This window comes from Nothoprocta perdicaria, unplaced genomic scaffold, assembly GCF_003342845.1.
Source record: "Nothoprocta perdicaria isolate Ctin4 unplaced genomic scaffold, notPer1 scaffold_117, whole genome shotgun sequence".
In the NCBI taxonomy this organism is placed as follows: domain Eukaryota; kingdom Metazoa; phylum Chordata; class Aves; order Tinamiformes; family Tinamidae; genus Nothoprocta; species Nothoprocta perdicaria.
Genome location: NW_020454283.1, coordinates 58696 through 79957, shown reverse-complemented (window position 1 = coordinate 79957; position 21262 = coordinate 58696). Strand labels below are relative to the sequence as shown.

At 46.5% G+C, this 21262-nt stretch overlaps 2 protein-coding genes across 2 annotated transcripts; one reads left to right on the top strand and one right to left on the bottom strand.

Annotated features, from left to right (window-relative positions):
- Positions 1-2253: 2253 nt before the first annotated feature.
- CUNH1orf167 (chromosome unknown C1orf167 homolog) lies at positions 2254-10570 on the top strand. Its single transcript, XM_026053713.1, has 14 exons — positions 2254-2352; positions 2679-2865; positions 3035-3257; positions 3747-3928; positions 4110-4206; positions 4557-4699; positions 5072-5280; positions 5399-5543; positions 7409-7676; positions 8186-8294; positions 8522-8759; positions 8872-9007; positions 9699-9809; positions 10195-10570. The coding sequence occupies exons 1-14, from the start codon at positions 2280-2282 to the stop codon at positions 10252-10254; spliced, it is 2181 nt and encodes a 726-aa protein (XP_025909498.1). The 5' UTR covers positions 2254-2279; the 3' UTR covers positions 10255-10570.
- A 1059-nt stretch (positions 10571-11629) lies between these two features.
- MTHFR (methylenetetrahydrofolate reductase) lies at positions 11630-18965 on the bottom strand. The gene is made up of 11 exons (XM_026053711.1): positions 18681-18965; positions 17411-17649; positions 16967-17077; positions 16634-16827; positions 15935-16185; positions 15359-15493; positions 14881-15061; positions 14313-14495; positions 13329-13430; positions 12973-13092; positions 11630-12452 (listed from the first exon to the last, which is right to left on the bottom strand). The coding sequence occupies exons 1-11, from the start codon at positions 18920-18922 to the stop codon at positions 12255-12257; spliced, it is 1956 nt and encodes a 651-aa protein (XP_025909496.1). The 5' UTR covers positions 18923-18965; the 3' UTR covers positions 11630-12254.
- Between the last annotated feature and the right edge of the window lie 2297 nt (positions 18966-21262).

Below are 21262 nucleotides of genomic sequence, written 5' to 3'. Positions count from 1 at the left end.
AGTTCTTTGCAGCTTCATGGCTGGACTCTGGTTGCCACCTCCTGGCAATGTTTAGCTTTACTTGCTGTTGCTGGAGCTCAGTCCTGTTTTTTTTTCTCTTTAAGTTTCCAGAACTTGTGTGATAGACAAGCACTAACTAGGTGTTTCCAAGCTTGGAAAAGCCATGTCTTCTGCAAAAGGGCAGCAGCCAGGCAGCTTCACAGACAGCAGCTACTTCGGAAAGGCCTTCTTGCTTTGCAGTGGGCTGTGCACCTGAGGAAGATGCAGCTGGAGATAGCCCAGCGAAAACACACCTCAGCTCTGCTGGCTGTCACCTTTCACAGGGTGAGGATGGGCTGGGGACAGTAGGAGAGATGCCATCGCTATTCTGTTATGCAGTCAAAGAAAGCAATGATGTTGGTGTAGGGAGGAAAGAAGAGTAGCCTGGGTGAAATTTAGTGGTGTGCACCCTTGTGCTAGTGCTTTCCTGCAGTTTGTTCTAACTGTAGTTTCTCCTTCAGTGGAAGGAAGCTCTGGCAAAACAGAGCCAGAAGCAAACTCTGCAGCCTGAGCCATATTCTTATGCTCCAAGTTCATCGGTGGATTTTCCTGGAGTAGGAAGATTAGCAACCATGACAACCTCAACTGTGGCTCAGCACCAGTTTACTATAGGATGCTTGAAGGAAGCTGAACAGGCTTGTAGGTAAGCTGAGAGCTTTTTTTTCTTTTTTCTTTTTCTTTTTTTTCCTTTTTTTTTCTTTTTTTTTCTTTTTTTTTCTTTTTTCTTTTTATTCTTTTTTCTCTCCTCTCTTCTCCGCTCTCCCGCTCTCCTCCTCTCTTCTTTTCTTTCTTGGGAGGTGGAGGGAAGATATATTGTTACAGATAACCACTGTGAGATTTAGTAACTAAACAGGCCTATTTCAGGGTTTCTGTGCCCTGCTATTTTCCATGTGATTTGGGTGACAGAAATACTCCTGTACTTTTTGTTGAATTCAGCTGTCACCTGTATATGGGAAACAAGTGTAAATGAGATTGGAATGAGGCAGTACTACAGTCTTTAGCAGGACAGAGATGTAGCAAAAGAAAAGATGGTTTAGTTCATCTGGTTCTGAAAGCAGAAGAAAAAGAACTGTGGTGGAGGTGGTTCTAGATTCTGTTCTGTGGGTGCTGCTCAGGCAAGTGGAGGTTAAAGTACCTGTCTCTTTCAGGGTAGAGGGATCGCTGTGGACACAGCTTCATYGCAGGCAAAGAGGAGATGAGTTCTGCTGGAGAGCTCAAGCTATCAGGGATATGAGACAGCTAGCTGGTAAGCACATGCTCTACAACCTTGGAAATGCTTTTGGTGGGAATCACTTTTTCACCATAATTCTTAGTTAGTGTCTAGTTTTTGTTCTTTCATGACCTGATCCTACAAAGTGCTGGGCAGTTGCTCCAGTAATGTGAGCTACCTCCCTTAAAAGCCCCTTTCCTGACATTTGGAGTTCAGCCACGGGTGTTTGCTGYGTAACACTAAACTGTTCAAAGTTCTTCTAAGTTTTTGCTCTTCCTGTGAATCTCTTTGTGCCCTGTCACACAGCAGCTTTCAGATTGTGGCGCCTGCAGAAGGAGCTGCTGAGCAAAGAGGAAGCCAAATTGGAGGAAGCCCAAACCCTGCTGAAAAAAAAGCTGCTACAAAATACTTTCCAGATGTGGCGTTCTCGGTGCTTGGAAATAGAAAAGATTTTAGCATCGACAACTAGAATCCAAAGAAATTTGGTTTTTCGGCAAGTTGGTAACATGTATTTTTACTGTGAAGAGTCTGTTTGCTATGCAAGCCCTGGGAATGACAGAGGCAGCTCATTGCATTGCTCATTCTTAAAGTCACCCTTTAAGAATGGGTGACTTTAAGACAGGCAGTGATGCATTGCTCATTCTTAAAGTCACCCTTTTCTTATGTTTTAGGGGTTAATAAAAATGAAATGTATAGAACCGTGCAAATTTTTGGAATTTGGGCAATAAGAGGTTTTTTGATTACAAACTGAACTGAACCACCTGCCTGATTTTGTAAAACWTGATCATATTGCTTTAGGTAGAAAGATCTCTTAACTGATGTGTTTCAAATTAGTGGCAGTACAGAATTGGTTTAAGATATTCAAATCCCAAGCCCTAAAGAAAATTAGTGATTTAGCATTTATTTATTTATTTCCTCCAGGTGCTTTAAAGCATGGAAGGAGTCTGTTAAGCAGAAGGCACGTAACAGGTGTAACCTGGCTCAACACAGAGCAGGCTTGCTGAGGAAGTACTTTCAACGGTGGGTTTGGATGCTGCAGGTCAGGGAGAACAATAAGCGGACGATAGTAAACCTCTTCATCCTGCGGTGGCGGCAGTATTATGGTGAGCAACTCGACGACTGAGCAGAATATAAGATTTGGAGGTGCTTAAGCCTCCTGTGTCCTTCTCCTCTTGTATGATGCATTGAAAAACACGTGAACAGAGAGGCTCAGGTAATACCTAGTACTAACCAACTGGAGTGGGGGCAGAAGTCCAGACATTGTGGATGAATCAGTGAAGTTACAGGCAGCTGTGTCTTTGTTTCAGAAATCTAGGAGAAAGATCTTAAAACTCTGAAAGGAATCTGTTGTGGGGTTGGACTGGGTTGAATTTCTGAGGAATTCCGCTTGACAGATGTTGTCCCTTGTCATTCTCTGTTATTGGTTAAGGGCCAACAATAAGCTCAGTACCTGACCAGGCTGTGACAAAGACACGTGAAGCTCAGCCACGGTGGACTATCATGAGACGGTTTTCTGAGAAGGCAGGCTACTCTCTTGATGACCTCTACCAAAAGGTGAAACTCCAGAGGGTATTTCTACTGTGGAAAACAAGGTTCTGCGAGCACCAGATAGCTGAGTGAGTGAAGGGCCAATTCTTGGAGCCTTACCCTGCTTGGTAGTATTTGCTTGATTTCCTGGCTCTTCTGGGAGAATCCCTCTTACCTCTCCATTGTGTTTGTGCTAGCATCCCTCTGCGGTATTCCTTTTCCAGCACTTTACCATCTCAATTTCTCCTCTTCTCTTAGTTCTTTCTCTCAGGCTTTGGAGCAGCGCCACCTGAGAGAGGCTCTGAGGTTGTGGCACCAAATGTTTCTCATAGTGAAGACAATTAAACAAAGTCCTAAGCACTCTGCCAAGGCTGTTCATAAAGATCCTCTCGCCTTCCTGGTTTCTGAGGACCTCTCAATATCTTCTGGCTTCCACAGCAGTGCTCCAGTTACTTTTGCTTCTCAAAGCTCATTGGAAAAGGTAGGGAGGTATTGATGCAGAGTCAGACATCTGAGGTATCAGGTTGTTACATTTTTTTTTTTTTCAGGAAGACATTTCTGCTTTATCAATATCAATGTTATTGACCTTAATAAACCGTGCTTAGCATTTAAGCCTCAGAAGTTTGACCCTGTGGTGCCCAAGAATTAAAATGTCACTAGAAGCATCTAATAAAGTTACTTCTAGTAACTTCTGTGCCCTTATGATTTCTTTATTTAGTGAGGAGGCATAAGGGGAATCACCAGGCTAGTGATGTTCTTTTGGGTACTTGTGTCCCATCAAATCTGTATTTACACTCCAGAACGACTCTCGGCACTGCAGTTCTTTTGAATGCATCATGGGTTTTTCTGCATCTTGCTGAAAAGGGGAATAAATGACATGGTCAGCACTGTTACCTGACTGATTTCATTGCAAGGACACTGAAGCAACTGTGTGTTTGTTTTGTTCTTTTTTTCTCCTCCATGCGTGCAGGAATATAGTCCTAGTGACAGCAGCCGGCAGAGCTCTTCTTCCATTCTGACTGCTGAGGATGTCTCACAAATGCCCTATAACAGTTCTTTACTGCAACTACACCAATGCACAGAGCTGCCAGCTGAGCTGGATGGTGAGCTCTGCTTGCAGGCGTCCTTTCCTCCACAGAGTCCTGGATTGGGGTGAGTTGAAGCCTGTTCCTTTGGGTGCTCCTAAAAGTGACTCCTTGTTTGATGTGGCTGAATTCCTTTCTTCTGACAAGTAACTCACGTTATTTCCCAGCATTCTTCCAGACATTTTTCCCTCTGTTTTCTCTCCCTTGCCTGCCTGATGCTTGATCAGCCTGATATTTTTGTCTTGCAGAGGAAGTTGGTTTGTGGGAGGACAGTTTCAGTCCTTGGCACTGCATACTCCAGGCAGTAGTGTCCAGCCTATTGCCAGTTACTCCACAGGGGAAGAGGTGAGGCTGAAAAATGGTATTGTGAATGAAAGTGTTCAAATAGACAGGATGTGGTATCTCTCACTGTACTTTCTGTGGGTTCAGAGAGAAGATTTAGGAGATTGAAGTGGTTATCAAGGCAACTTTTTTTTCTACTACATGACAATTAAATGGGAATTTAACCATGCATCGAGGATTTAAAAGGGATGTGTTATATCCTCATATCTACATGTAAATGTGGTGCAGGTTAGCAACAAGAGCTGAGTGTCACAGCTGTGAAAACTATAACAGCAAAGAAAAAGGGCTGAGCTGAGTGGACTGACTATGTCCAAGAAGGAGGTCAGGGCCATTTCTTCTTTGCTGGGTTACAGGACTGCAGTTTGAACCAGGAGGTGAAGTGTTACTGGCAACAAGCAGAGAAGTGCTGCCTGCAGAGGTACTTCTTCATCTGGTCATCTCGAACTCAGCAGCTTGTGAAGGCCCAGCAGTACTGCAGACTTATTCAGCTGTCTCGGTAGGCAGTCTGCTTTCCAGAGCCTTCCCAAAGCTGTCTGTTTTGGGAACTCTCTACTTATTTTCTCAACTTCCCCTAGCTGTCTTTTTTTCATCTTCAGCTGTGAGTTTTGCAGCTCATTAGTTTGACTGTTGCTTCCTTAAAATTATATGTGAACACCATCTTTCCTGGTTTGTTGAGATGCCTCACAAACTAGGGCAAGCCCAGCAATGCTGATTATAATCCCTGGTAACTCTCTACCAACTGAAATAGCCTCATTCTCCTTCCTAAGTATTTCCTGAAGTCTCCTGTGTCTATGTTTATTAAGGCTTCAGTTACACAGTGAATCTGTGTAAGTTGTTCTACAGTCACTGCAATGATCTTTGTCCTCAGACCATTTCTCAGCTGGCACCACTGGGTTGTGGAGACTAAGAACCGAAAAGCAGCAGCATCCGTAAATCATCACATCCACTGCTGTCAAATGGTTTTCAATCTGTGGAAGAAGAGGCTGTCCCAGAAAGTTGAAGCTGACCACAGATTCAGATGTCATGTCCACCAGAGAGCTGCTGATGCTTTGTGGCACTGGCATTCCCGCTGGCAAAGTGAGTTACTCCATCCCGTAACAACACTTGAGTCTGTATGAAAGGGATGTTACAGTAATGGTTAGAGAGGAGGAAAAAAGTAATAGCTCTGCTCACTGCTCGTCTGTGTTTCTCCCAGGGAATCGGGCCATGAGAGAGCTGCAGCAGCAATGGGCTCAGCACAGCTGCCAGGAGAAGAAGAGGATGGTCATGCGGACATGGTCTTGTCAAATAAGAAAGCGGAGAAATGCTACTTTATTCTGGGAACATATTCTGCTGCACAGGTTTGATGGTTTTCATTTAAGCTACTGGGAAAATCTGAGTTAAATATGCTCTGGAAAAAAGGAATAAAAACTAAACAAAAAGCAAACAATATTCAGTAAAGCCTGTGAAGATTGAACCATGATACTCAATACACCACAGTATTACCTACACTATAGGTAAAGCAGTGGTATGTTCTGGAGTCTCATGTTATGGTGCAGGAGTTTCATTAGAAGAGCAAGAGCATTTGTCTCTTAGCTGCTGTTCACTCCCCTTCTCACTGAAATCTGTATCTTTCATTTTGTTTTTGTTTTCTACCATGTGAGACCACTGTTTGTCTGTAAAGCAGCGAAGTGTCCAGGTACAGCAAACCAGAAAGAGCATTCAGGAGATTCTGCTTGAGACTTCTGGGGAGGATAAGAATGAGTAAAATGGTTTGTGCTAAGGATTCTTTTAAGACCTGAGAAGTGAAGGTTTGGCCCTAGCAGATTTCCTTTTGAATTGTGGGTTCAGCCAAAGAGAAGACAAAGATTGGCAGAGGAAAAAGCAGCTAAAAATACTGCGAAACTGCAGTGGCCATAATGCTTAAGTTGTGCACTTAACCCTACTCAGCTTCACTTTCTTCTCTAAATTAGTCTGTGTGGGAATGGTGTTTCAGAAATGTTCCTGTGTTCCCTGTGTTCCCTGATGGGAATGGTGTTTCAGAAAAGTCCTTAATTTTGCTCCTTCCTGTAGAGTGCGTCTCCATCATTAATCTTGCTTTAGAGCGCTCCTTTGATGAGAGGGCTCTTATTATTTCTCACCTTGCTGTGGTAGAGGCTGAGTCCTGTCTCTTCTGAGGAGGGGGGCATTTTTCATGCTAGGGTAACCTGCAATAGATCCCCTTGATCTTCAGAAAGGCTTGCCAGGCAGAGGATATTTACACTTCTGCCCTCTGGTGCAATAGGGTGATTTGCATAATGAAAGTTCAGCTGGGACAAGAAACCAAAAAGAGAAGCTGGGAGTTAAAAGCAGATTGGCTTCTGGGRTTTTAGGGTAAACATGACCTCCTGTCCATCAGCCTGTAAGAGCTGCCTATGTAGACAAGTTGCTGTGAGAGCAAATTTACAGTGCTGTTGACAATCTTTTTGTAGTTATTAAATTTGGAATAAAATTGTCAACACAAAGACACACTCTTTGCGTTATTCTACACAAAGACTTTGTGTTATTCTAGTACATATCTTATGTAGGCAAGYTCTTGTTTTATATATGTCAGCTAGGTCCTGTACTGAAGGAGATTTTAGCAGTTATTCTCATCTCATAAGGAAAGGCCCTCCTCACTAAAGCTTCATCTCACAGATCAGCTGCTGGCACAAATAAATATCCAAGACTGACTGTTTTAATGTCAGATTTTCCTTTCCTTTCTATGAGATCTGTGTGTAGTGGCRGACACCTTGAGAAAAGCATTTGTTTTATGGGCAAAGCAGAGCRTGATATAACACTGTGTTCAGTTTGCAGAGGCCCTTGAGGAGGAGAAATGCTAAAATGCCTAGACTGAAGCAGTCATACTCTACGGCTTTGAAGAATTAAGAGCTAGCAGTGCTGGGATTCTGAAGTAAAATGAGAGGAATTTCTTAGTGGAAAGCAAGTGTAATCTAGGAGTTAGGACTTACTTTTCTAGTATTTTGTCCTTTAGAAGTGTTAACAACACAAAGAGGTAAATATTGGTTATGAAAGGATTTAACAGGAACAGTCTTTATTCTCATTGAATACTCTTTTAAATTTCTCTGGCCATTTMGATGTGACACTGCAGGGTAGGGAGTAGAAGGTAGAACGTTGTAGTCTGTTCAGCGTTGATACAGAAACATGACTTCAAGCATCTGTTCTTCCTCTGTGTGTTGTTTTTCAGGTGCCTAATCACCTGGTCCCGTGTCACTGTCTTTAGGCTGAGGCAGCGTGAAACCCTTTCTTGTTTTGAGAGTGCCAGAGAGTACCGTCTTCTAGCAGTAAGCTTTGCCCAGTGGAGGCTGGAATTCTTGAGAGCTAAACAGCAGTTGCGGGGAGAGGGAAGCCACAAGCAGCGGGCACCTTGTCAAGCCAAAGCCTATCACCGCTGGCGATTGGCCTCCAGGGGACAGAAAGCCTTGCACCTAGGTTCTGTGGCCACTATGGAACAGGTAAGGAGAGCCAAGGGAGACAAGGACATAACTCTCTGCTTTCTTGTGAGGACCACAGTTGGTTTTCTGGACAGTGAGATGCATTGATAAGGCACCTGAGGTGCCTACTTACTTTCTCTAAGTAGTCTCTGCTTTGAAATGTTTACAGACTACACGCGCAACCTCACTGCAAAATTCTGGCGCTGATTACAGCAACAACCTGGAGTAACGCATTAAGAAAAGGGACGTTTAAAATCTTTGCTGTAAGATGAGATGGGATGATGACTGTCTCTGGAGAAYAGATGAGCAGTCAGAGTTGCAGTCTTTTTCAAAAGGCTCACAGCTAGCAAGCCATAAAGAAGTCAATTGACTAGGAAGGGCTGAGTCAGTTCTGCTGGCATCTCAGCTGTGCAGTYTCTGACCGAGGGTCATATTAAGCCACCTGCAGAGGTATGAATGTGCATGTATYTGTAAGGCTCCTCTGTGTGTGTATCTTGTGTTGGCTGCAGGTCTGTTATCTCTATTTTCAGGCCTGCAACTACTGGACAAAAGCAGCTGCCTTTTCCCAGTGCTTGCGGCAGTGCAGTATCCTGATAGGTGCTAGGAAGATCAGGAAGATGTCTCTGTCATGGTCCATGAGTAAGAAAATTTCCCCTGTTTCTCTGGGGCCGTGTGGGGAGTGTGGGTGAGAAGGGGAATAGTGTTCCCTAGTCAYAAGCTTCTCTGTGAACAAGGTGTTTGTGGGAGTGGGACTTTGAGGGCTACTTCTGGCTTCAGGAGCCAAAGGATAAGGGCTCCTGCTGGCWCTGATCAGTCTCTCCCTAGCTGCAGTGTTAGCCTGTGTGTGATTTCTTTTTCTTTTATAGAGAAGAGAAGATGCAGAGAAAAAGGTTCACCGCTAGTAGCAGCTGCCTGCTTGAGGCTTTTTCCCAGTGCTGTTCACCACTGGCTGATGATTTACAGAAATGAAAGCAYGGTGGAAAGACAGCCTCTCCATCAGATGCCAGAGAAACTTGATGTGCTGGGATTCATGCCTGCACATGCTAGAATCCAGGAGAACAACTGTGAAGTGGGCTCTGAGGAACCAGAGAAGAAATGGGTTGGGTAAGCAGCGTGGAAAGCTCTAGACTTCCTCTTTCAGTGGGATGTCAGCAGGGAAGGAGTCGCTCATGGGTCTTTTGGTCTGACGAAGCTTCTCTTCCCCTCTTGCYTGCAGGAGGAAGTATCTGAGGTGGTGGCATCACACAGTGATGCTGCGCCAGTGCCAACGTGACAGGAGGCTGCGCTGTCTGGCAAGGGCCTGGCAGCAGTGGAAGGAGGCCAGCAGCGTGGCACTGCTAGTGCGGGAGCTGGTATGTGTCTCATGCGATCAGGCAGGACTGCTCTGCTTGCAGCCTCACAYGTGGTCCAGGAGGGGAGACCCCAGGTGTACCAGTGTGCAGTGGAAGTCTTGGTCTTCTTCGTTGGCTACTTATATGACCTTTCTCTTTGAAATGCCAGCCTGGCAGAGTGGCATAATCATATATTTGTTTGTGCTTTGCATTATTTAACACATTGGAAGCCGAGACTCAGGATAATTTGTGTAGCCTATCTGCTATTCCACAGCAAATATTACATCTTTTCTCATCTATATTCCTGACAAATCCTTCTGATGTTCATAGCTTACCAAGGGTGGTCATCTGGCCTCACCTTTCCCTTGGTCCCAGCCACCTACAGAACACACTGATATTCTTTGGCATTCTGAGGTGTGTTCTAAGCTGTCTGTGAGAGAGGGTGATGCGCATGTAAAGATAGTCACTGAGGAGTTGTAGCTACAGCACAGCCAAGGCACCWTGCTTCAGGGTGTTGTGTCTTAACTAACTGCAGGGTTTGCAGAAGATAAATTCAGCAAGAGCTATGGCAGCTGTCACCTTCATTTGTGAATTAGTGCAGTGTCGTTCAAGAGGTGCCAGGGAAGGGGACTGGAAACAAGGTGGGACTAAAGGGAAGTGATGGGATTTGCCTGCCAGAGCTCACCTTATCTGCTCGATCTGTCTTTTTCAGGACAAACAGCGGCTCATGGAAAAGGCCTGGAGGATATGGAGACGACACCACTTGCAAAGTTKTGTGGTGCAGAGTGTTTTGGAGGAGGAAGCCAGGAACCTACTCTCTCACGTAAGCATTTGTGTCTGCTTTTATTTTATTATAGATTCCAAGCGTTTGGCACAGTCCTAAACAGTTGCATTGCCTTAAGGGTCAAACGTTTTACATCAATGCTGCAGACACCGATTACTGTTCTGAAAACATCTGCAATTGCTGTTACTGCTTGAGAAGTGATATATAACTAAGGGTCTGGATCCATGTGCTCCTCTTGTTCCTGAAAAGGGTTAGATCTCTACAGTAATGCAAGAGCAACAGGAAAGGCTCTCACAAAATTGGCCATGCTAGTAAATGGCATGGGCATTGCTAAAGAAAGAGCTGTGATTACTGRTTCTGTGCGGGTGGCTTCAACCCCTCAAAGATAATCTGAATATTTGATTTGTCCACTCTACTATTTAAGGCATTTGGAAGGTGGCACCAGCTAACAACATTCCAGCTGGAGAGCAAAGGACATTGCTGAGTGGCAGGAGGCTGCCTGCTGCTGATCATCTCAGGACAGTCAGAGGACACAGCCAGCTTCCACAACAAAGTTCCTGTGAAGTCAAGAGGATATACAGACCACTGCTGGCACGATTCAAGTAATACTGCAGGCATCATAACCAACGCACAACCAGCAAGAGATGGTATCTTGTGAAATGTTCTATTCGAAGAACTGATATCCTACCTGTCTACAGCCACAAACCTGGAACTTACTTCCTTTTCTTACAAGGTTGTATTTATTTCTCATTTTGATCCTGATTTTGTTGATTGGAACTCTGATTAAAGGTCAAACCACTTTTACAGGTTCTCCCTTTACTCAGCGTTTCTTCCAGAGCAAGAGCTTAGTGCTTGTGCAGGAGMGTTTAACATTTGTTTGCTAAGAAATGAGCAGAAGCGTGCCTATGCGAGCCCTTCATCTTGTTGATTCCCAAGTCTAGACTGTCCCTGGCAGGTGTGAATGCACAGGCCTTTATTTTTAGATATCCTTCTTCCTTTGGAGGCAATTCCCATATGGCCCATTCCTCCTCCCCCTGTGCAGATCCATTAGCTCTTCATTAAGGTTTCCAGTAAGTGGCCGGCTTCCTGCTTCCTGTCTGCTTCCTGCTGCTTCATTTCAGAACTGAATGGACTGAAGATGAAGAAACCTGCTGGGAACAGCCGAGCACCAAAAGCTTTGCTGAGCCAAGATAGRCGTGTCCAACCTCCAACCCTGTTATTACTTGCTCCTGTGATTGATGCCCTGTAATTACCCTGGGTATATGAGCCCAGGCTCAGATAGCTATAATGAGAGGGTCTGAAGAAGCTGGAAACGGCTTTTCTTCCATGCTTGTTTAAAAGAGATGCTAGCAGCTTGGCAAGGATCTTGAAATCCCACTGGGACCAGCCCTAAGCCAGTGTTCGTCCTAGCCTGTGGTAGCTTTGTGGGATTGTTTAGTGCAACTGTAACAAAGCAGCCTCCTCGTACTCCCCAGCCCCTTGTTCCAGTGCTCCAAACCTAAGGCTGATAGGCGTTTGGGCATGACAGGGTATCTTTTCCTGCAAGTATTGGGAAAGTAGGAGCACAGCTCCTGTGCCTTGCAGCACTGAGCCCAAAGCTGCAGCTGGTTGCTCTTGCTAAGTGTAGGGGTGATGTGGTTTTGTTCCACTATGGCGCTTTCTCTGTATTTATTTAAGGTCTCTATTGGAAATATTGTCAGAACTGCTCTAGGAACAAGCGTTTTCTTAAAACCTTTGGCCTGAGATGAGTTTGCAAACACATTTTTTTTCTGTTTCTTGCAGGAGTGTAAGTTTGTGCACGAGCCGTTTGCATTTTTATGCATTTTATTCTCCTTATTCAAAGAGGCACTGTGATTTCTACTCATTTGCAGACATAAGTGAAATTCACATATTCCTAGCAAAAGACAAACAGGAAATACAGTAATAAGGGACAAACATGGAAAAAAAGTCTTCGGGAGTGAGTATGAAAGAGCCTGATAGGATCTATTTGATCCCAACTGATCTTAGGAGTGCACTGAAAGAGTAGCTTGAACTTCATTTTAGGATCGGTTCAGTGCAATAGGCTCCTTGCATAGGCACTGCTAATAGGAGTGGTTTTGGTCGTGCAGCAGCATTTCTGGAATGACAGGATGACCAATAGGCCCCTGAACATCATCATATCTGTATGCAAGGGTTCTCCTACACCTCTAATCAACACAGCAATGATTAGCCCCTCTTCACCCTGCTGGCCTTCAAGCTCAGCCTAGATTCTCAACTCAGAGGTTCAGATGGTTCTGGCTGCTGTTCAGTGAAAAGGGATCAGGGAGCCTTTGTACTAAGGACAGAAAAGCATGTAGTGTAGACAGATTAGAGAGCTAACTTGGCTCTGTGCRGAGGTGGACTTTAGGAGTGCGTGGTCCACTTTGATCCTGAGAGGAGCTGCTTTTTTTCTCTCCTTGCAGTCAGTGGCTGGAAGGAGGAGATAAAGGAAAGCAGGAGGAATTTTCACTGCTCTTTTGGAGAATTCAACAGCTTAAAAGTGTCATCCACAACCTGCCAGAGGCAGTTTTCAAGGGGGAAGTCATTGTCCACCAAATTGACCAAGTAGTAGTTGTCATGGATGTACTGGATGATCATKCGAGAAGGTGACTCCTCTTCATAGAGCTTAGCCCATTGCTCAATCCACAGTGCAAAAGCCTCATCCTGCCAAATAAAAGGAAAAAAAAGTGTGTGTGGGTGYGTAACATGTCAGAGCTCTGTTTTCATACTACCTCATAGGACAAGGCAGTGTCATGTATGGCTGGCAAGCATGTCGCTTGTTTCTTTTTATCTTGGTGAAAGAGGCAAGAGCCCAGGGTTTTGTTTTGCACAATCAGTTTTAAGTGTGAACACAACTGAAAGCGAATACAACCTGCAGTAAAAAGGCTCAACACTGCCTCTGTGTGTGAGAGAGGAGGGAGAGATACAGCCCCAGAGCTCTGGAGACTACTACAGTGACACAGGTAGCTCTCTAGCCTCATCTTACAGGGTCTTTACTGTGTTTGAAATGCTTTTGTTAGGACAAGGCTCTGCTGGGAAGTGGGAGGAGCTGTATTTGGACCTCRGGCTAGCATCACCAGGACGCTCAGTTGTGAGTAGCGTTATAGATGTGAGGGTACAAACAAACAAGACCCTGGACTACCTGCGCGTGACAGCACTGTACCCTGCAGGAGGGAGGACTCACCTTCCAGAAGAGGAAGCTTACAGGATCCACCACAGTGGGCTGGATGATCTCTCTGCCTGGAAAAATGCCCCAAGTGACAGCATTGGGTTGCAGCTCAGGAGCATTGGTGATATTCTGGCCCTGCAAAAGGAGGGAAATGCCTTCTGAAGCAGCTGCTGGAAAAGGAGGTATTTATTGAGCCAGTTCATTTACCCTGTCCTTGCTAAGAGATGAGACAGCTGCTGCGTGTCACAGTTGACCTGTTTTATCTTCCCCTYCCTTTATATGCCACTGTGTTCCTGGGGATGTCTGAATCTTTGATACTTGCCTTTCCCTCAAGGTGGTGAAYGGAAAGTATCCCATAAACAGCAACCTACCTTGACGTTGACAATGTGGTAGTTCACCCGCGTCTCATACTTCTTCAGCGCTTTGAGCAGGGCTGTGACGATTTCACTGGAGGTGAAGAACTCTAGGTATGCCTGCAGCAGTGGGGAAGGGGCAGAGTAAGAGCTTTAACTCGTGGCAGGGCTGGAACCTATAGAGTATCTATGAGAACAGAATCATGCTAAGGCAGCCTCATCTGCTAGGAGGAGAATCCAGGGGTCTCAGCTGGGCTCTTCCAGGCACCTGTCATTCCCAGTTCTCTTCTTTTGTTTGCAGTCCTCTGCTCCCATAGCCTAATTCTGTTACCTCCCCCTTTCCTCCATTTACTGCTGCTCTGTGCTTGGCTGCTCTCAACAACTGCTTCCCCTCCCCCTCATTTCCTGGCTATTGTGGTGGATGATGGATTTACCCTCACCTCAAGGGATTTTTTTTTTTAAGGAAATCGTAACTGCATTTGCCATCTGCTTGTCTTTAAGGCTTTAGCRATTTGGATTTCCTTTGAACATGGTTGCTTTGTTCCCTAGTCATAGCCTGGCATTTACCTTGACAGAGCAGGCTCCTATCACTGCCCTTACTGGCTAGGCTTGGCAGTGCTGGAGAGCAGCTCTGAAGAGGGCTTCCAAAGGCAGGACACTAAAAGGAAGGTGTGGAAGGTAAGACTGCTTTGCAGGCCACAGAACGAACCTGGCAACTTTCTGAATAGTAGAGCAGTAGTGCTATGTGGTGGRGGTAATTAGTGGAGAACCCCGTCTTAGATTAGGATACAGTAAAAAGAAGGAACTGTTTTGAAAGGGAAGAAAACACCTGCAGAAGTAAGCCACAGCAATGCTATAGTCTGTCTCCAAGTGACACCAGAGGAGCTCTTCCTTGTCTCAGCAGGAAAGCATTTGTATAAGGAACTGGTGAAGTATCTGTGTGAAAGTCTGTCCACCTAACAGAGACCAAACAGGGATACCTAGCCCAGAGGAATGCAGTACCTTTTGGAAGACATAACCCCCACTGGGCCCCCAGCCTACAATGGGGTCCGTGGATGGTTTGCCATTGATGTTTGGCTGGGAGTTTATGGTCAAGATTCCTCGTCTGTTGACTTTCTCTAGCTGCTCCTTCAGAAGGTTGGTCTCAGTAGCAAGAGGGTCATCATTCCAAGGCATACACGTCACCTGCCACAAGGAGAGAGGATGGCCTCACCATGGATGCAATAATCCTTTGGTTAACAGCCACATGTTGAAGGGACTCAGAGGTATTCTAATTTTGTCAAGTACAACTCCCTCAGGAGACAGTTCCAAAGCTTGGTTCGAGGGGCAGAATCTCCTCAACCCTGAGAATGGCTGCCAAAGCCTATACTGCAGGTTCTCCCACACTGCAGCAGTTTCCTTCTTAGGCCGAGTCCTAGCTCTGGCTGCTGGATTCCATATGGTAGGAGCATGTCATTATCTTAGCAGTTTCTTTTGGACAAAGGGGATGTGAATCCTTGTTTAGCAAGACAGAGTAGGAAGAGTAAGAGGAAATAAGAACTGTTGTCCGTGTCACAGCGACCTCACTCACCCTATGTCCGTTTTTGTTGGGCTCTCCAGTGATGTAACACGTGAACACTTCAAAGACACTCTCTTCACTGGTCAGCTCTTCTCCCCACATCTTCAGGAGCTCCTCCCGGGGAGACTTACTCTTCAAGTAGAAGAGATAATAGTCCTTCAGTTCTCCAAAGGCTGGAGAGGAGGAGTTACCCCTGTGCGGGGAAGCAAACACAGGATTAATAGACCACCGAGGAGCAAGATGAGCTCATTTGGTGATGCAACACAACAGTCACCTGAGTAGAGGAAGACTATTCAAGATAATCTGACCATCAAGAGACCAAAAGCCTCAGCACTTCTAGTGTTATTATCCTCACCTCCCTAAACTCCAAGCAATTAACTGGAAACCACTTCAGGAAGAAACCGCCATTTCAGCTACCTCCTGAGCCCAAAGCTGAAATCAGGTGTGCAGCAGACTTGCATTCAACCCCTCTACCTCCCTACCAGCTTACCATCGGCCATTGGGAAAATCATCCCACTCTTGAGTTCGATAGATGTAACTCTTTGGCCTAGAGGACCAGAATATTGGCCGAACATCTTCAACTCTTCTTTTGGGGTGAGCACTGACTGCCCAGGGCAGAGGCCGCCTGTACAAGAAGAGCAGAATTTAACAGAATTCTTCTGCTGACTTTCCACAGGAGGCTAGAAACCCCTCCTCCTGGATAAGCTGACCCCTGGAGAGAGCAAATAATGGGGACTGAAGACAATTAGGAGGACAGGTAGCTCTTCATCCTTTATGGGAAAATCTTACCCCATGCCCTCCCCTCAACAGACACCCAGCGAGCCTAGGTGGTCCTGTAAGTGGTTAACTGCAGGACTGACGCCCAAGATGGAATGAGGAGAGAGAAAGGAAATATGTGAAGCTGTTTTTCTTTCTTTCTTTTTTTTCGTTAAAAAAGGTTTGGTCTACTTTATCGGAGGCTATGAAGGTGCTAAAAGAAGTAGTGGAGAAGTGCCAACCCATCCACTGCTTGTGCATTCAGCGGATGTATAGAAGGAACTAGCAGAAGCCACCATATTCTGCTCACCTAGGGTCCTCTTTCCACATGCCTAGGCGTTTAAGCACTTCAATAGTGGCCACTTCCCGATTGAGGGTGTAAAAGTGGAGCCCATGGACCATGCCACTGTCCAATAACTCCCGGCACATGGACACTGCCAGCTCCACCCCATAATTTCGGATAGCTGCATCGTTGTCCTTGATGGGTTCAATCACATCTTTGATTTCTTGAGGCACTTCCAGCTTGGAAAGCCTCACCAGCTGGCGCAGAGAGTGGTAACCCTGGATGAAAAGGCAGGAGATTTTCATTTTTCCCCAACATTACAGCAAGAGTGTTGGAATGGGACTCCTGGATTCTACTCCTAGACTCCTTCTCTAGGAGGGCTAGGATGATAATGCAGTCCTGGTCATGTGATTTCAGGTAATTTCTCTACACAGTTCTTAATTGTCTGACCCTGCCATGCTGACAGTGTTAACACTAAAGCTGTAAATCCTTAGGATTTATTGCCTTTCATATCCCTCCATGCCATTTGGGCAGAGAAAACCCTTTTTAAGCTTGTTATTTCACCCCTGAGGGTTTAATTTGGCAAACCATATACAAATTGATTGGATGTTGAGCACCCAGACTTCCCAGAAACTTTGTGGAGGGTGTTCACAGACTTCTTTCAGGCCATGACCCACCAACAGAGACTCCTGGTTTATTATTTCCTCACAAAGCCAGAGTTTTCACCTGTATAGGAAAGATGCCAGGGACAATGGGGCAGGTGATGCCAATGGCTTGACAGTCCTTCATGAACTTGAGAAAAGTTTCCGATCGAAAGAAGAGCTGCGTGATGATAAAGTCTGCCCCAGCAAGGACTTTCTCCTTCAGGTGCCTCTGGTCTGCCTCGTAGTTTTCTGCTTCAGGATGACCCTTTGGGTAGCCTTTAAGGGGGAGTGGGGAATGGGAAAAGTTAAACCAGGACAGGAGACACTAGAAATTAGCCTATCCAGGCCCAGATGAGGGACTGCTGATTTCCCTGCCTCAGTCTCTGTCCCACACTCTGCAATGAAAGATATTTACCTGCCACGCAGATGTCAAAGTAATCATCAAACTCATTGCGGATGTGCTTCACCAGATCAACAGCATAGTTGAATCCTTCTACCTCTTCCTGCCATTCCTCACCAACAGGGTCTGAGAAGAGAACACATCCACAACTCTCTGCAGCTCTTTGCTTGTTTGCTGGATTTTGGTGAGTTAGTTCTGCAAAAGTCTCCTACTACCAAAAGGAAGAGCTAAAAATGAAGCCTCAARTTTGCAGTTTTTCCCATTGACTGCTTGTCTCTAGCCTTGAGCTGCGGAAGGGACTGCTAACAAAAGGATCAAATGAAATTCAGTCTCAACACTGGATTACTGCTGCAGAAGGAATCTCTAAATCCTATTTCTCCATTTTATCCTGGAGCCCATTGTAGTACAGCATGACCTTAACTCTGTGCCTTGTAACTGCTCTAGGACAAAAAGATTCACCTCCACGCAGGGCCATGATGTTCTTCAGCCCCAGCCGCTTGGCCTTCTGCAGATGCCCTGTGATCTCGTCCTTGGTCTGGTTGCAGCACGTCATGTGGAGGATTGTCTCCAGGCCACAGTAGTTGACTGCAGTGCTAGCAATGATCATGGAAGAGGTCTCTTTATCAGACCCCGGGTCACCTGCGGGGTGCCACGTCACATCAATGAAGAGGGGACCGCCTGCTCCCATGCGATCGAACCTGTGGATTTTAGAGCTGCATTAGTCTGACAAGTAACCAACTCCCTTCTCTCTGCCTGGGTTAGCTTGCTCACTGCTAAACCACCCAGASGGAGGTTGGATGACAGCAGCAGCAGCAGAGACAAAGAAAGTGTTAAATTATGAGTTTAGCAAGTGGCCAATGCGATAAGCTGACATTTAAGACTGTGAAGAGGAACAGAGAATCTTTTGGGAAGAAGCAGCAAAAGTAAACTGTAAAATAAACTTCCTCTCAGTACCTCTATCAGAGTGATGCATTGTTCTCTCTCAGAAAATTCAAGTCCCATTCTTTTTGTGATAGAAGAGTATGGCRGAACCCTCTGTTCCCAGCTTTACGCTGGGGGAAAAAGAAACTCTTGGCTGTATAGGCCAAGAACAGGGAAAGATGGACCAGATTTTTTTTTTTTCTTCCCCAAGTATGTCTACCAGAAGAGACACGTTTTCCCCCTAACTTGTCTTCCTCCAGCTTTATACTTAAACGGAGTCTCCTGGCTGAGGTAAAGCCTACAACCTAGTAGTGACCGGAATTGGGAAACTCTGTTTTATCCTCCAGGTGGGGACATGTGGGCTCCTGGGCCTCTGCGCTAGGCTACTGAGAACTGTCACCTTTCATTTAGCAGGTAGATAAGGACATCTATCTCGGAGCCTAAAACTAGAGCCCTCAGTAAAACAAAGACTGGCATGAAAGCAAGTGGCATTCTCTGTTCTAGTGCCATAGGCACATTGACCATCCAGTAATATTACTTTTTGCTCAGTCTTCACCGAGCGTGGGAGAGGCRATACAGCCAGACCTCCTCGGAAACCCTTCCATGACACTTAACGCTTCTGAGCTTCCAAGGCAAACAAGTTACCTGGAGTCCATTACCTTTCTCAGCAGGAAAGCAGAGCCCCGTTACCTGCTTCGTCACCTGGAAGGGGAGACAGGGCACAGGCCTGAGCCTGCCTCATCAGCTACCCCCCAGCCCTCCACTAAAGGTACCTCATCTTTCCCTTCTCCCACCCTGCAGCCCTCACCTGGAGATGAGATTGACAGCACCACTAGCTGTGCGGGGAGGGAAGAACTCCAAGGAGAACCACTTGTCTCCAGAGTCCTGCCGTCGACGCATCTTTTCCCGTAGTCGCTCATGACGTTCGGCATCAAGGACAGGAGTGGAGCAGCGTGAGCTCTCCTTGGAACTCTCACTCCCGCTACTGCTGCCACCATCAGACTTGGAGCTGGAGCTGGCACTGCAGGTATGTTGATTCTCATTGACCATGGTGAACTCCCTGCTGGAGAGAAGTAGAAGGAGCACAGTGGGTACAAGAGAGGAAAACTGATCTTATGGATCCAGTAAGTGGGCAGTGATGACCATGGGTAAAAGGGAAGGGATGCCTGTGCCAAGATTACTGTTAAAAAAAAACAAAACCCACCAAGCAGTTCCTTTTGCTAGGCCTCACTACAAGCTGCTGTGAGAAATATGACTAGAAATGAAATAAAGAAGTGTGTGTTTAGCTAGTATTAGCAGAAATAATATAGCAGGTGACTTCATGCCATCTTGATACAGCTCTTCTGCGGTCTCTGGGCCATATTTGTTTCTTACAACAGTCTGGTCACTTTGGCCCAGGTGAGGACCTTTTTCATCTTGTGACCTTGGACCGGACATGCCAGCAATTATGTTAGAGCAGCTGCCTCTTGGCAYGATCATGTGCCATCTGCACAGTTTCCCTGCTGTTTGTGCCCAAAAGGCAGTGTTTCTTTACAGCGTAGGCAGGGAGGAAAGTGCTGGTGAGGTAGGTATAAGAAAATGTACAGACTACTCATTGGTCAGGAAAAAAGAGAAAGAATCCCCTCTGGGTGAGGCTAACGTGACAAGAGCCAGGCTAGTCTAGTCCTCTCTGCTTTGTTCTTGCTGGCATAAACCATTTGCATTTCTAAACCTTAGCTTTCCTCCACAAGATACATCCACCAACATTTGTTCCTCAAGCCATCTGCTTCACAGACGCAACTCTTTTCCCCCATCATATCTGCTTTGCTTATTCTTTTCCCCACAAGTTGCGGCTGCTTTGAAACAAGTTCAGCAAAAGCCTCTCACCCGACCCAGCAAGATGTCTCATATGGATAAATTGTTCCTGGAGGGACAAACTACCAGCCTCCCATAACTGTGGATTAGCATGTCTCCTGCAGAGCTAGTGAAAGGAATATGCCCAGACCATCCCCTTTTCCCTGCCTTGTTGTAACATGGTCAGCTGTGCTTGGATTTACAAGTGGGGAAACAGCCCTGCACAGCAAGTCAGATAAAAAAAATTGGGCCTCGGTTATGCACTCTGCTTAGCTCTCTGGGTCACAGCTGCAGTGYTAGATGTCATCTCCCCAAACAGCTTTGCTCTTTGCCTTGAAAATGAGGCAGCAATTACAGACTATTAGTGAAGAGCTGCCATAAATCTTCTTATCTATGCAATATTTACTTATCTACCTGCCAAAACTTACAATCAGTAACAGGAAGGAGCAAGTTAGCTGAACATGACCTAACATTGGCACCTTTTCTGGAGGAAGTGATTGCACAAGCTGTTGCACTCATGTCACCCTGTCCTTGTCATAAACTTTGTGGAGTTAGGTCAGCCAAGCAGACTTTGAGCTCTTCTTCCACTGTTTACAGGTAAAAAAAAAAAAAAAAAAACCCAAAACAAAGACACATACACGCTTTGGGAGAAATTCTGCTTTGCTTTTCCCATGTGGGAATGTCTCCAGCTGGCAGGTATGCAAAGAGAGGGTAGGGCTTCTGGTGCCAAGAGAAACAGAGACTCTCAGATCTCGTGTACCAACATAGCAGGCCAAGGTAAATTCAACAACACAGATCTGCTGACACCTGCAGCAAAGGCAAGTGCACSGTAAGAGCACAGACCCAGCTCTCATCACACACATCTCACACAACTGCACGCTGAAGCCTTAGAGGTCTGCAAAGAGTTTGTCTAAATGGCAAAAACATTTGCAAAACAAGATAATCTTAAGCACCGAGCAGCTCTTTGAGGTCAATCAATGCTCCTCAGTGAGCCTTGTCCCTACCGCAGTGCCAAGCTCAGGGCAGAGACCCTTGGCCCAGTACGTGGATGCTGACCAGACCCAGTACGTGGTGCCTGGTGTGTTTAGGTGCTGCTGCGACCTCTTTGTTTAGCTCTGGGCTCTCCCGACTGCTGGGCTGGCCAAACTCCCGTGGGAAGCAGAGACCCACGTTTCCACAGGCTCCCTCTCCTCCCCTGCCCGAGCCAGTTAAACTCGGTTGGCCTCCCCTAGGGCCTTGGCTGTTGCAGGCCGCAGCACCCTGCCTGGCCGGGCAGCAGCCAGGACGGGCGCAGAGAGCTGAGCTCAGCTGAGCTGAGCTCAGCTCTCTGCGCCCGTCCTGGCTGCTGCCCGGCCAGGCAGGGGCCGAGACGCGGCGGGGGTTGCAGGCAGAGGCGCCCTGCCCGCAGCCTGGGGGCTCCTTCCCCTGGGCTAAACCCGCCACCCCGGGCCCCGCTCACCTGCCCGCGGCGCTAAACGCTGCCCGTGCCGGGTCCCCCCATGGCGCGGCCGCCCTAAGCCCCGCCGCGGGGGCCGGCCCGCGCGCCCCGCCCGCGCC